The sequence below is a fragment of the Dendrobates tinctorius genome, unplaced genomic scaffold (genome assembly GCF_039654945.1).
Source record: "Dendrobates tinctorius isolate UK_male_01 unplaced genomic scaffold, ASM3965494v1 ptg000104l, whole genome shotgun sequence".
NCBI lineage: Eukaryota > Metazoa > Chordata > Amphibia > Anura > Dendrobatidae > Dendrobates > Dendrobates tinctorius.
Genome location: NW_027361772.1, coordinates 4,675,555 through 4,691,327, shown reverse-complemented (window position 1 = coordinate 4,691,327; position 15,773 = coordinate 4,675,555). Strand labels below are relative to the sequence as shown.

General features: G+C 44.5%; 1 protein-coding gene across 2 annotated transcripts in view; it reads right to left on the bottom strand.

Moving 5' to 3' along the window:
- TCF7L1 (transcription factor 7 like 1) overlaps positions 1–8,477 on the bottom strand; it is a 60,928-nt gene extending 52,451 nt beyond the window's left edge. Inside the window, exons 1-3 of one of the 2 annotated variants that reach the window (XM_073588614.1) lie at positions 7,440–8,477; positions 6,507–6,567; positions 5,261–5,391 (exon numbers count right to left, since the gene is read on the bottom strand). In XM_073588614.1, the coding sequence (XP_073444715.1) occupies positions 5,261–5,391; positions 6,507–6,567; positions 7,440–7,625 (378 nt within the window). In that variant the 5' untranslated portion in view covers positions 7,626–8,477. The remainder of the gene's footprint in view (positions 1–5,260; positions 5,392–6,506; positions 6,568–7,439) is intronic. The other variant, XM_073588615.1, reaches the window with a different exon arrangement.
- Positions 8,478–15,773: the final 7,296 nt, after the last annotated feature.

Below are 15,773 nucleotides of genomic sequence, written 5' to 3'. Positions count from 1 at the left end.
AACAGACTACCTCAAAAGGTGCATGATGAAGGTTTTACAATGGCCCTCACAGTCTTCCGACTTGAAAATCTGATTAGACCTCAAAATAGCTGTGCATGTAAGACGACCCAGGAATCTCACAGAAATGGGAGAATTTTCCAAGGAAGAATAGATGAAAATCCATCAAACAAGAATTGAAAGACTCTTAGCTGGTTACAAACAGTGTTCACAAGCTGTGATACTTGCAAAATGGGGTGCCACTAGGTACTAACTATGCAGGGTTTCTAAACATTTTTATTATTGGCCCTTTTTTCTTTTTGCAATTTTTAAAAGGTAAAAGTTGAAGTTTTTTTTTTTTGCCTAAAATACAAAGGAAATGTGTTATCCTTAACTTTAGGACTTTTGGAGATCATTTCATCTTCAACTTGCTTAACTGTTCACAATAACCCCAATTTTGACCACTGTATCTCTACATTATCTGTGTATGGCTTTACTTTTGGGCTGCATTCATATGTAGAGCATATACGTTTAAATAAATTAAAAAGTGTGCCATTTTACACAGCGTAAAAGCACAAAAATGACTGTTCAAACCAAGCAGAGGTGCTCTGTGCAGCATTGGCATGGCCGAACCATTGAGTACACCTTACCACCAATGTTTTCCATTTATCTCATCTGTCCTTTGGCTCCAGAAGAGGCCAGGAGCAGTCAGTCAAGCGATATAAGGTGCAGAGAGGCAAAACAAGTTGGTAGGAAAGTGCACTGAAGCAGTTGACCACATCAAAGGTGTACAGAGCGTCTGTGTTTGGTTTGAACAGTGAATTGTTTCAATAAATGATCCGTTTTAATTTTATTTATGGTTACTCTATTTTTGTCCTTTGTTCTACTGATCATGTCCTTGAGTTCTCCACCGTCTGATCTTCGATTAGTGATTAAACTCTAGTCCTATAGCCCAATTATGATTGGGCACTATATGAATATTGTCTTTTTTGTAGGCCGGCATGCATTTTTATCTGCCACCATAAGCCTTACACAGAGAGATTGACATGAAGAATAAAAAAATATATATTAGGAAGCCAAACAAAACCATGTGGCATGTTAAGATAGTTTTCAAAGGGCCATAAGATAGGGCTGCATGAGGGAGTCCATAGTAGGGCGCTCACAACAACGTAAAATGAAATTTCCAAAATCTGCAATATAAAAACTAAAATTTTTCTTGGGTTTAGGTCAGGACAAAAGGTGGTCCGGAATAGTAACTTCTCCACATACGCTAGATTGATAAGGCAGTGCTCCCAGTGTCCCCCATTATAGTTTGTACCCAAATTATTGATTGATCATACATCTGAATGATCCATGAGATCAAGTCACCGCAGCCCATCATGAGGTGACGTTTCCGTACACCCCCAGCCTGTACCCCTCAGAATTAGAACACAGCATGGAAAGCATCCCTGAATGGGACGGACCGTCGTTACACTGTCAAGTTCCCTATCCCAATGACAGAAGTTACTTGACCTCCCCTGCTGATGTGGGACACAGTTCAGTTAATTGAGACAGGTATGGGGTTTTAATTAGCTCCCAGCAATGTGCTGTAATGGAGTCTTGTTTGGGGTAGATTTGAGATGACTTATAGGCCCTCCTTCTGTCCCTCGGGGCGAGGCAATTTGCAATGCACACAGGGAGGGGAATGCATCATTTGTGTCTGTAGAGGAATTTAATTTGCAACCAGACAATTCACCCTGATCACCTCCCAGAAGAGAGCACACAATGCCAGCTCATTAACAGCACTCAGGGGGTAGCTAAGGGGGCATCTGAATAATAAAGAAAGAGACTGACAAAAGCAGAGGGTCCAATAATCCCACCAACAGCTCCATTGTCTGCTAACCACCATATAACATTCAAATGGAGGGACATGCAGAAAAAAAAAAAAAAAAAAAGTGCTGTGCGAATAGGATCCTCGGGACGGTCCGCAGAACAAACTTATAAGTTGTCGTAACCAATTATAGCCATCATAGAAGTAACGCTACTAGAAAGGGTCATCTCCACAACACATCTACACCAATTACCTATGTACATAGACCATCAGCAACGTATTTACTCCAGATAACATCTAGGCGGTGTTCACATGTTGCATTTTTTGCAGCAACCCTTCTTTTTTTTTTTGGGGGGGGGGGGTGCATGATTACAGTTTTGTTGCATTATCATTACTAGCTAAGGGTGAGAGAAGAAAAAAAAACAAAAAAAAACAGACATTCTGCAAATTTCCAAAATCACTGCAGTTTTTCAATCCAGTCAAGAAAAAACGTATAGAAATGGAAAATACGCGGAGTTTGTTGGCCATCACATCCAATAATAATGTCGCTCAACTAGACAAAACATCGGAACAAGTTCTAATCCATCTGGTTGATCGAGCCATTGCTCATGCGCGAATCTTTCTCATCGTTTAGTCATGCCTGAAGTACATCACCCTCGGAAAAAAAAAAAATAAAAAAAAATACAAAACTAATATAAAAATCATACGAGCAATTTTTGTCCCATACTGAAATTAATCTTAATTTGAGGGGAAGAGGAAAAATATATATTTTTTTTCACCATCCACACACTTCTTAAGCCATGTGCTCATCCGCACGTTTCATAATAAGGCATCCATTTTAAAGTCACCACATCAATTTAAAGTACTTAAACCGCAAGACAAACCCTCATTTGTCCCCCACCTCCCCCCATGTTGGGGTACCAGATCCATTGCATGGAGATAATTCACTATTCAAGCACAAAACAAACACAGGCCCAAGAGTAGAGCAACAAAGCCTTGTCTGTGCAAGGAGCCAAACACCTAGCCCCGCGCTGCTGGGCTCAAAGTGGGCACACAGCCCCTAGTCAAACGCCAACTAACAGCCTTATTCAGGCCCCGTTTGTATATTAATGGGGCGATTTCAATTTTAGAACATCTAGTGGCTCCATTGTCCTTGTACAGTAATGATAATGTGAGCGGAAGCCATATTGAACCTATTCATTTCACGCGGCGTTGTGGCATCACCAGCTTAGAGCGCATTGGCGGGCATCACGTAATCGAATGTCCAATTGGGCCGCGTGCACACGTCGAGTATTGGATAACTTTTTTACCTCAGTGTAAGGTCAGAAGAAACACTAAATATGTCACCATTTGTGTATTTTTCACTCACAAATACTGAGGTAAAAAAACTCACCAAATACTCAACGTGGGCACGTGGCCTCAAAAGAGGTCATCAACGCAGGGCAAATAAAAAAAAAGCCAAATAATTGTCCACATCGACAAGTCTGCAGATGTGCCAAATTAAGCGCATCTTCGTACAAGTCAGAAAATTTCTATTAATTTTTTGCCTTGTTTTTTTTTTTTTTCTCTCTCTAACTTTAATTTGTGCATACCATACCACCATAATAAACCTGGCACATTTTATAGGTGCAAAAAATAAATAAAAAAAATAATAAAAATAGGCTAAATTGAATCGGTTCAAAATAGTTCCAGAACCAAGTCACTGTGCCAATAATAAAAAAAATAAATAAAATAGTTCACTCATTTAAGAAAATATGGTCAGAATGATGAAGGAAAAGTTATTCCATCCAAAGTATTATGGTTTATGCAGAATGGAAAAAAAATAATCTTAGATTATTGTTGAATTCTGTAACTATAGAAAGAGAATGACTCAAATCATTCTTACCAAACCAAAAATATAGGGATGATTGGAGTAACTTCACCATAATTGATGTACTGAGCATCTGTATGAACAGCAAATTTCCTTGCCCACAACAAAAAGTATCGTCTCTGAAACTGTGAAAATTGATTGAGATGCCCCAAAAAAGCAAAAACAAAAGTAAAAATTCTATATATAAAATAAAAAAAATGTTCATGACGGTTACATTTGGAAAATGGCGTGGGAGAACACTTGGAAGTCAGTAACTTGAAGTTCACAGATCTCTTCCCTGGAACATAAGCCCCATCCAGAAACACAAACCATAAAGTACCCGTAAGTCAAACAGAAGAAATTCCACGCTGCCTGCACACAAGCCTATTAGTGGTTTCACAATCAGATTACACGTCTGAAATGTGCCATTTTAATTCTATAGAACGGCACAACATTCTGTACCTTGTCTGTAAACAGTCCTCACAATAGATATGACAGGGCAAATATGCACACAAGGATACACTTTACAGCTGGATTTGTAACTCGAGATTGTGGGACACTATAGTGAATAGACCAATTTAGCTGTTAAAAAAAAAAAATAAAATAAATAAAAAACACATACCAATCTAAAAAAAAAAATATAGCAACCAACATCAAATCCAGCAAACCTGGATTCCTTCGTGTGACTACTATAGGTTACTATAGGGTAAAGTCACCTCTAACCTTTGGTAGTCATTTCTACTAGCTTCTGCTTGGTAGGCCTTGTTTATATGGCTTTGTTCATACCATATTTTTGACATTGACATATGTCAGTGGCTCAGTCAGTGCCCCAAAAAGCAGGTTCGTCTGGCCGGCCCAAAAACCAATGAGGTATACAGTCGCATTCTGGGCTGACCTCATTTTTTGCCAGTATAGGCCTTATTCAGGTGGGCAGAAAAATGTTGGCTGCATATTTCGTGGCCTATGGAAAAAGGCAAAAAATAAATAAAAGTGAATGACCCCGTTGGCACATCCATCATTCCAGTTTTTTTTTTTTTTTCAGGTGGAAGCCCCAACGGAGTAGATTTTGCCAAACCTGATGCAAACCCGGCCTCATATAGATGGCATCTACCTGTCAACTCTTTGTTTAGTGCCAATAGAAAATGAGAACAAAAAATAAAGAATCTTCCAAAATAGTGGATTTAAAAATAGATAAAATACACAAAAATGACCAACAAAAGACTGAAATTAAGACCCAACTGCACACCCTTGTAGGGCAGAACTATAAATAATTACATGTTATTCTAGAGGGAATGTGGACACTGATGGTATACAGATGGTGACAGGTGACCGCACTATTTAAAGAGTGCCCCCATCCCATAGTTCGAACTGCAACCCTGTACCAGTCACACCACAGGGCAGCAAAGAACACAACATTGCAGCCACAGACCGTGTCAACACAAGACTATATATCAAGTCAAGAGACAGACGTCCCTGCAGGCACAACAGTTCAGCCCTTGTGTGACCCTTACAAGCCAACCCTCACAAAGCCATGCCAATCACAACTTGTGGTTTCCAAATACTAAAATTTCCAATAAAGATGTTACCACAAGACACATGCATAATAGATCTGGAGAAATGCTTACCGTGCGGGCGCTGGGAGACAGGGCACCATTGGGCAAGTAATGGCCTCCAAGGTCAGGGATCATCAAGAATGGGTAGCCCGCATAGGGTGAGCTTTTAAAGAAAGCCGCATCCTGGTGCTGCCTCCTAAATGCTGAGGGAGGGTAAAAGAGGAGCAAGTGTTAGCAATATATCTAAAATTATGACAGGGATTATGCAGTTACCACCACATGACCGGAAGCAGATTCTTGACTGTAAAACTGGATGCCTAATTAGTCTTAAAAGTATTTTTATGGCCAGGTCAGAATTTAAAGGGCCAGTTTACAAAAAAAAACAAGCCAGGTTTCATACCAGTATACATATCCATCCTTAATGTCACATTTTTCATATTCTTTTGAGTTTTGACAGCCAATTTGTATCCAGCGCTTAATGATGCACGCATGCCGGTCCTTGCTTTTTTTTTTTTTTTGGGGGGGGGGGGGGGGGGGGGTTGACTTACAATATGGCTGCACTCAAAGACATAGTATCTAGACTGGAACCAGTGCACACGAGGATGTCCTTTCTATTACACAATGGATCTTGTGAAGATAATCAAATTACCGTGGTAGAAGAAAATAACATTCGAGACATCATGTATAAAATTATCGGCTTAACCCTACAGATGACCGTTACCGAAAGTGAGCACTTAACCCAGATATTGGGGGTACAAAGTATCTATTGCAGAAAACCATAGATAGCACTGTATAATGATTTGTAAAAAAAATAGTCAATATCTATAGTACATTTATAACATCCCAAGAAATCAGGATGAAATGAGAATGTATTATCTAAAAATTGTGACATGTTCGGACTTGACAAGTAGTGATATACAACACACAAAAGGTAAATATATATTTATCAAAATGTAGCATATAAACCTCAAAATTAGACAAACCACTTCCATATATCAACTGATGCTTACAAATAAAAGACAAAATACAAACATATAATTGGCAAACAAAAAACGTGAAATACACAACAACAAAGTATACACAGATCCATTAGTGACTATTCAGCCTGGTCATGGGGCTGAATTGGAATTTCTTAGTAGTCATAAAAGCTTACAGTTCCTTTTACTTCACCCATTATAATGCAATTTCGGGTTAATAAGAGTTAAAACTACCAAAACCATTTCATTTAAGTTACAGAATGACCTAAAAAAGGAAATATGTCAAAGAAAATACAATAATTCCAAATATGCAACAACAACAGAAAAAGAAGATGCCTCACCTTCAGACAGGTAATCCCTGGGTTTCTCAAAACTCTCTCTTGGAGGAGGACGTCTCTCCACCTGGAAAATGGAAGGCGGCACAGTTTAGATTTTGGCCAAGAATAGAATAGATGGACATCCTGACCCCTGTTTATTTTCGGGAGGGAAGATGAAGTGGAGTTCAGCAAGACATTTGTTCTGATGAGATAACATATTGGCAAGAGTTCACCAGGGCTTGGGCTCCTTATTTCTGTTAGGCCCCCCCCCCCCAACTTTGTGCGCTGGGGACATATAAAACATATTAAAATAAGAGGATTGGCCCAAATGACCATTACTCCTGCCAATTGTCACCATAGATGAGCAGACTATGGTTGGAGTAACCACAACTGAGCATTAAAATAAGACCACGTTCACACACTCAGTAATTGTGAGCCAAAATTAGGAGTGGAGCAGTCAGAAAAAAAAGTATAACAGAAATGTGCACAAATTCAGGATTTTCCTGGTTTTGGCTGATAAAAACTGATGTAAAATACTGACCAAACACTGAACGTGTGACCGTGGCCTAAACATGATAAAAATCTGATGCAACGGAGCAAACTTAGAGCTTATGTTCCCACATGAGTATTTGATTTTAAAACAAACAAAAAAAAAAAACAACAAGCAATTAATAGGGGTCAGATAATCAGCAACATCACTAACTCATCGAGGGAACGTAGGCTTGGGCAGAAAATACTCAAATCAATAGCAAAATAGTAAAAAACAATCTCTACAAATCAATAATACTACAGTGACAAATTGTAACATTTGTAAGGCAAGGTTTGCAACAGTTGTCCAGCTAGCTTTGCAACATAGTCCGAGACGGTTTAACGCTGGAATTCGACAATTCGATCGTACAGAAATCGTATCCAATGGTCATCCGATCCTCTAGGAGAGTTTGGGACTGTGATTCTTACCTCGGAGTCCGAGTCGCTGCTGTGATTCTCCGATTCATTGACCAGGGAGGACTTGACATCGGCCAGATCCCCCTCTGCGGAGCCCTCTCCGGGACTTTTCTCCTCTTGCTCACCCTCATCCTTAAACCGGATCAGCTCATCGTTTGCCCCCAACTCATCCCCCCCACCGCTGTTTAGTTGAGGCATATTTGCTAGACCCCCCCCAGACAGTAAAAGGCCAATAACACCGAGCCCCCTTTCCTAATTCACAACCAGCTAACTTTTCCTTAGTGCCCCCAGGCTGCTATAAAAACATAATCAAGGGGGGGGGGGCTTAAACTTTGCAGAGAAACTTTCTAGCTGCAGCAACTCTTCCTAAGCAGGCCCCTATACAGTCACACAAGCCCCCCTCTAAGCAGAAGCAGGGTCTCAGCCCCCCCACCCCAGTGCACAAGCAGCCTCTCCCCCCATTACACTGCAAAGCCTCCCTCCCCCCTCTACAATGCACAGCCAGCCTCCCCCTCCTTCTCAGAGCAAACTTCCTGCAGCCTCCTAAGGAATGAGATGTTTTCTTTCCCTAACAGAATGTCTTTGTATGTTACAATCTGCTCAGCATTGCAAACAAAAGACTCACAACCAAAAAAAATAAAAAAAAATCTGGAAGCCCAGGTCCCCCTAAAAAGCCAAACTCCTCACTCTTGGCAACAAGTTGAGCCCCTAAAAATAAACCTAAGAAGCCCCTCGAGTGCTCTTCCACCTCCCACTACAATCCAGGGGGGGCTGTGAAGTTCCTTGAAAGTTGCATAAACAAAGAAGAAAAACAGCAAATCACAGCTCCAGAAGTGCAGAGATTTCCAGCTTCCTCCCAGCCAGCTCCAGTCTTCTTATCAGGGTCTTCCTGTGTCTTTGGCTTTTGGTAGGTGGGAGGGGGCAGCACTATATATCCCCCCCCCCTCAAGCCTGTAGGATCTGGTTGAGATCCTGCTTCTTTCCCTGGGTAAACTATAATGAGGACCTACAAGAGCAGGATCCCCAGCCAGAATCCAGGGGAGGAGTCTGCACATGCAAACTGACACTTATTTAGAAAGAACTGCTCAATGGACAATTGAGGGAATGGGGCCAAGATTAACCCTTTCTGACTCTTGAGTGAGGGGGGGGTGTACATTAACTCTCTTGCTGCCACTACAATTTTTTTTTGTTTTTTAACAAGTCTCTGTCAATTTACTGCAGAGCTGCAATCCGACCTTAAATAATTTTCATCGTATTCCAAATGTTTAGTAGCATTTATAATGTTGTTGTTCTCCTAGAAGATTCTTAATTTTTTTTTGAATTTTTAGTTGCCTGTTTACATATTGCAGTTTGTTGACTGTGTCGCTACGTTCCCATGATAGTTTTCGATGTTGCAGCGTTTCTGCACCCATTACGTTTTTTGAAGTGCGTTTTTTTTTTTAATCAAGTTGTTGACGTGCCTTTTTGAGGCAGCAAAAATAAAAAAAAATCATCAAAAACTCACCGTGGGCACATAAACCTGTAAGCATCAGCAAGGCTAGGTGCACACCAGCCTATTTTCTCTCAATCTGGTCAGGGGTGTGATCTGATTCTCTCGGATGAGGAGAAGATGGCCAAAAAAAAAAAATGTCTCCATCTTCTCCATTATGTCAGTCTGTGAAAAATTCGGACTGCACTCAGACATCATCCGAGTGCAGTCAGACGTTTTCCACGGACTTATTGACTTGCATGGCCGCGTGCGATCCAAATATACAGCTATTTGAAATCTTGAAAAATCTAACAAGCACGGCCCCATAGGATAACATTGGTCCGATATTTTGTCAGATCTCACTCTGAAAATATGGTCGTCTGCACGAGCCCTAAATCTGACTGTAGGCTATAGGTGAAAGTCAATCACTATTAATCAATCTGTGTTCTTGACTGACTAAGGGGATGAATGATTTCTAAAATTAGAATTGAACCTCTCTCAAAACAAAATTTTTGGACAGGTAGTATTTTTTTTTTTTGCATTTATACAGTATCAGCCTTTATTGGACAAGCAATAATCCTTATTGATATCATAGTTTAATTTTTTTTTTTTTGCACATGTTAGCAAAATAGTGGATCCTGTAGCACTACTTTGCCTGTAGAAAATCAGATCTGTCCTATCCATCATGGATTATGTAAGGATATTTACATACAGGACTAATTAGCCATAAATCCGCAGCAGAAAACGTAGAAAATTCGACTGTGCGGCAAAATCTGAAACAATAATTGACGTGTTGTAAATATTTAATCTGTAAAATCTCATCCACAGTGCATCCTCCTGGAAAATCTGCGTATCCGCCGCGTGTGTAATCATCCTAGGGGTATGCAAAAACCAGCGTATTTTCGGTCTGTGTGTTGTCTATGTATGCAACAGACCACCCACGGACCAATGTTAGCCTAAGTGCCATTTTTCTAACAGCCCTCAGGTCCATGGAAAAAAAATTGCAGCATGCGCTAGCCCGACCTAATTAACGGACCATACAGGCGCAGGTAAATAGTAAGCGGTCCCTGCACCCGTCTGCTATGCGGACAAGGACACAAGGGCAGCCATTTCCACAATTTGCCAACGTAACCGTTTTGCAAAGTTTGGATTATAAAAAGTCATCTGATTTTCATCCAGAAAATTTGCACAATTTTCATCCAAATTGTCATCCATGTGCCATCCGTGTGTCCATTATTTACATCCATATTTATACAGCAACATTTTAAAATGTGCATGATCAAACACAATTTCCTAGTTTTGGGGCAGGCGCAGACGTCTATATTTTCGGTATGAGTGTGATCCGACAAAACATCACATCGTACCCGGACCAATGTTATGCTATGGGTGCGTGCACACGTCAGATTTTTTCCTTGGGCAAAGCTGGTCAGGCGAAAAAAAATTGCTGCATGCCCGATTTGGATCTGATATTCGGATCACACTTGGCCATGACATCTGAGTACGGTCTGATTTCTACAGACCGACACAATGGAGAAGGTGGAGAGAGAATTGGATTTACACTATGATTACACTCTGATGAAACACTGATCAGAGTTTGATTTGCATAATTTACCCGATTCTCTCGGATGAGATAATTTACGCCCATCTGCACCTGCCCTAATTGATACGATTCTCTCAGATGAGAGGATATACGCCGGTCTGCACCTACCCTAATGGACGTGATTCTCTCGGATGAGAGGATATACGCCGGTCTGCACCTACCATAATGGATGTGATTTTCTCGGATGAGAGGATATACGCCGGTCTGCACCTACCCTAATGGCCGTGATTCTCTCGGATGAGAGGATATACGCCGGTCTGCACCTGCCCTTATTGACCTGATTCTCTCTGATGAGAAGATATATGCCGGTCTGCACCTACCATAATGGACCCGATTCTCTTGTCTGAGAGGATATACGCCGATCTGCACCTACCATAATGGACCCGATTCTCTTGTCTGAGAGGATATACGCCGGTCTGCACCTGCCCTAATGGACTCAATTCTCTGGGATGAGAAGATATACGCCGGTTTGCACCTGCCCTAATGGACTCAATTCTCTGGGATGAGAAGATATACGCCGGTTTGCACCTGCCCTAATGGACTCAATTCTCTGGGATGAGAAGATATACACTGGTCTGCACCTGCCCTAATAATGGAAAATTGGCCGTAAAAATCGGATGCAATACGGATGTTGTCCACGGGATCTTTTTGTGCGCACCCATAGACTTGCATAGGTGTGTCTCATCTGATATTCGGAAGACAATGCTGCACGCTGCAATTTTTTTTCACATCGGCACTCCAAACGAGCTCCAAGGCTATAAACATACGTGTCAGATGCTCCACCAGTGATGGACACCATGAATGTGCCTCAAAAATCTAGAATACCGCATACAAGGTATGCCAGTTAGAATTTACACTATGGTGTGTGACTTTTACTAAGGAGTCATGAGTTAGATGTCGAAGTCTGACCTGAACCGCACAAGGTTGTTCGTCATTTTTCTAACTAAAAAAATAGAGCATGTTGAAAGCTGTGCCAACTTACGCCAACCCAAATGTCAACTGTTTATTGGGCAGTAAAAGAGACGGGAGGCGTCCATAAATGCGATGTTCTGTAACAAAGCATTGTAAACCTTGAGTAATTTTGGTAATTAATCTCCCACAACGCGCGGCTGTCCAGTTCACAGAACCATTGTCCATGATGTAGGTGACTAACCTCTATGGACTACGGCCAGGTTTTTAAAAAGTCTTCCCCTCCAAACAAATTAATTGGAACCCCAATGAATTGAATGAAGATTTTTATTTTTATTTTTATAATAATAGTGCCACTCCTATCACAGGTAAATGCAGGTATACTGCATCTGAGCTCCAATATTGCACGCATTACCTTGCTGAAAAATTGTCCACAGAGCCAGGCGGCCCATCATGTAACTAATCAGTAAATATACAATAAGCTATACATCTGATAATTTATTATACCATGATAATAATATATAATATTTTTACTTCGTGAGCCAAATATTTCTATGCTTTGGGTAGCTGTGAGATAACTGTCTGTTGAATGCTCAGTTATCTCATGCGCGTGGACAAATTAAGAATTTGTGAGTGGAAACACACATTTTTTTTTGCCTACGTTCATCTTTGACTTATTGGAAGGTAAAGGGTCTCCTGTGCTGCTCGTGTACATCCAATCAAGGAGTCAAATCAAACTTGATTAGTAAGAGTGCGGTTTATTGTCTATGCGTTTCAAAGTAATCCAACTTCTTCAGGAGACCAAATTGATGCTGTGGTATCTCTGTTGTTTTCCTGAAGAAGTGGGATTACATAGAAACGCGTAGACAATAAACCGCACTCTTACTAATCAACTAATCACGTTTGATTTGACTCCTTGATTGAATGTACATGAGCAGCACAGGAGACCCATGACCTTCCAATAGCCCATAATACTATGGTAGATACACCAACCTGTAGGGCTAAATGCCCTGGAACGTTGTTTTCTGCCTTTTTTGTAAGGTGTCTTAGGGTGAATTCAAATTGTATTTAGGCACCCGTTCAGTGGCTCACGTCGGGGCTTACGTCCGAACCCCAAAACTGGATTTGGACATATGCGCCGACAGGGCTGTGGGAAGAAGGGCCCCCGCCGAGTGTCCGGGCCGGAATCAAGGGGACCGTCACCTAGGTTCCAGGGGAAACTGTTCCCGGGGGACAGAGTTCAGGGACGGACCGTTGAGATGGACAGATGGGCTGGGGGAGGAGCCAGTATAAAAGGGGTGGGGAACGCTAGTCACGATGAGTCAGCAGACCGGGACAGAAGCAGCAGGAGACCGTGGGAGCGACTAAGAGCCAAAGCGACTTACCAGAGCCAGGAGAGACGTTCACCTAGGATATCAGAGGGACGGCGCCGAGACGACCGTCTGAGAGCCGCTGCCCTGCTTCAACTCGCGGCCATTGCCACCTCGCTCTAGCCCGCGGCTGCGGCCTGCCCGCGGTTGCTCGCGGTCATTGCCACCTCGCTCCAGCCCACGGCTGCGGCCTACCCGCGGTCGCTCGTGGCTGTTGCCGCCTTGCTCCAGCCTGCGGCTGCACCCTGTCTCCCGCCCCCGCAGCCACCCTGCTCTCACCCGTGGCCGCGGCAAGTTCAGTGCCGTCGGCGGCCACCACTGTCCCCCTCTGGTCCGCGGCAAGGGCTGGGCCGTTGCTCGCCGCGGATTCCCCGTTGCAGCTGTTAGCTGCACAGGTGGCCTGCCAATCGCCACCCCGCATCGCTGCCGCTTGCCTCAGTCCAGGGGCTGCGGCCCATCCGTCCAAAGACTCCTCCGAGGCCTGTGGTGCCCTGGTGTTACCAGAGCATCGGAACGCTCGAAGACTACGTCAACTCATCAGCAGCTGGGCCCAGCGGCTGCTACACCGAAGAACCACCGTCCAGAACGCTGAGGGACGTCAGGACGGCTAAGTTGATTATATAGTTAAGGACCCGTAGTCGGCCATACCGCGGCCCTATAGTGACCAGCTTCTGCCGGACGTAGTCGTGTTCTACTCTGTTCATGTTTGCTTGTATTGAGCCCCTGCGAGGGCAACTCTTGTTGCCCCTTTGGTTGGTCAGGCTACGACTGAGGACATATACCTCTAGACCTATAAACACTATTACTAAAAGCACTAAACCGTCTCACGCCTCGTCACTGCGTCCTGCGTACCTGCTAGTACCACATTTGGCGTAGTCGGCAGGATACAGTCTCCGAGCGAAGACAGCGGTGCACCCGACCAGAGTGGGGCTGCGGGTGCTGCCGATAATGGGGGCCCCCGCTACAGCATCTCTCTGGGGGCTATGCTAAGTAACACTGCTATGGAGCTGGACAGAGCGCATGCAGGGCCTCTTCCGCATGCATCCGATGACCCCCGATTTAGAGGCTAAGGGGGCCCTCATGACGCTAGATGGGGAAGCCCGGAAGTCAGTGATGTTGATCTTGCAGATTCTGGAAGAAACCCACGGGGATCCAACAAACATGGGAGAGTTGAGGACCCGGTTGTTCAGTCGGATGCAGGGGGAGGGAGAGACCATCACCCAGTATATGAACGCTCTCCAGGAGCTATACACAGCCATAGAGCGGAAGGACGGAGTAGGGGTAGGGCCCATCGACATTACCCTGCGTGACCTGTTAGTGACTGGACTCCGGGACCCGTTAATTAAGCAGGCATTGCGGGAGCAGATCCGAGTGAACCCACGCATAGCTTTCTCTGAGGTGGGGAGTCAGGCCGGGTACGAGAGCAGGAGCAGGGGATGACGGTTCCCGTGGGGAAGGCCCGGAGCATGGAGGCTTCCGTAAATATTGTCGGAGAGCCTCAGTGGATTGAGGAAGTGAGACAAGAGCTGAAGAGTATCCGGGGCGAGCTGGCCGAATTGAAGAAGAGAACGGAGCCCGCGCCTGGCTGGCTTGGCTACAATCCCGGGCCCTGGGGGCCTCGCAATACTCGGGGTGGCCAGGCCTCACCGCCCTGGTGTTATGAGTGTGGAGAACTGGGCCAGTTCGCACAAGAGTGTCCGCGGCGTGGGAGATACCCACCCCGGCGGACATTAAACTAGAGGGCTCCGGGCATGGGGGACGCCGCTCGGAGCCGGAAGCCACAACAAGGGGTGTTGGAAGTCCCGAAGATCTGGTCGCTAAGTGCCCAATAGTGTGGGCCGAAGTCGAGGGTCGTGCTGTACGGTGCCTAGTGGATGCGGGGTCGCAAGTAACGACCATGCCTGCAACTTACTTCCAGCAGCATTTCCCGGAAGCGGCAAGGCCCCAGTGGGGGCCCATGATACGACTATTAGCCGCGAACCAACTGCCGGTACCTGTTGCCGGAGTGGTGTGGCTCCAGATGACGCTGTGTGGTAAATCCCTCGGCCGCCGGGGTGTGGTCCTAACCCAAGGAGAAACTAACGACCATCATCCAGTTATCTTGGGCATGAACATACTACGGGAGTTTGGCAATCTACTCCTCAACGATCCCACGCAGGAGACCCTGAGCCAGTGGGGTTCTCGCACGGCCCAAGGGCAGGTCTTCCAGCGGTTGGTGCGGGAGGCGCGAGTGCTCCAGGAGTGCCAGGAGGGTGAGGCACTGGGCAAGTTCATCGTGTGGCGCCCCTGAGGGTTCACTCACCACAGAGGTACTGCACCTCCTCCTGAGGTGTAGTATCCCACTCTCCAGGTATGATGGAACACCTGACCAGACTCCACCACCTGCATCCCACACAACATAGTAGTGTAGCAAAGCACCTTTGGTGGATCCCTGCTTGGAACATGAAGAGTGCTGGGAGGTAGGTGGAGCTTAGACTGCACAAGAGAGCGGGAGAATATTAGGAAAAGGTCAGTCTATGAGAGAAGATCCCCTGAGAGGGATGGAGTGAAGCAGACTTCAGTGACCTGGAGCTGCTGGCACGGGAAAGAGAAATAGAAAGCCTGATTCTTCAGAAGGAAGAAAGATTAGTGCGGAACGTAAGGAGAAGAGAAATAAGGGCTAGGGTCAGAGCAGAACCCTTCCTGAAGTTTGAAGCGCATGGCCGGGGTCCGGTCCCCGAGGCAGCTTGTGAAACTAATGTTCCAGCAGCAGACACTGGAGGAATAGGAGCTGTGACCACTCTATTCCCACAAAAGAGTCGAAGACATGGTGGCAACCTATGTGTGAGCCGGGACATGACGGATGGAGTCCCCGAAGCAGGCTACAGTCACTTGTCATGCGAGTAGAGTTCAAAGGAACATCTGAAAGGAGGAACTTGGGTTTAACACACAACTACAAGTACTTCAGTATAAGCGCTAGTGAGGAGACGTTCAGAACAGGCACACGAAAGGGAGAGCTT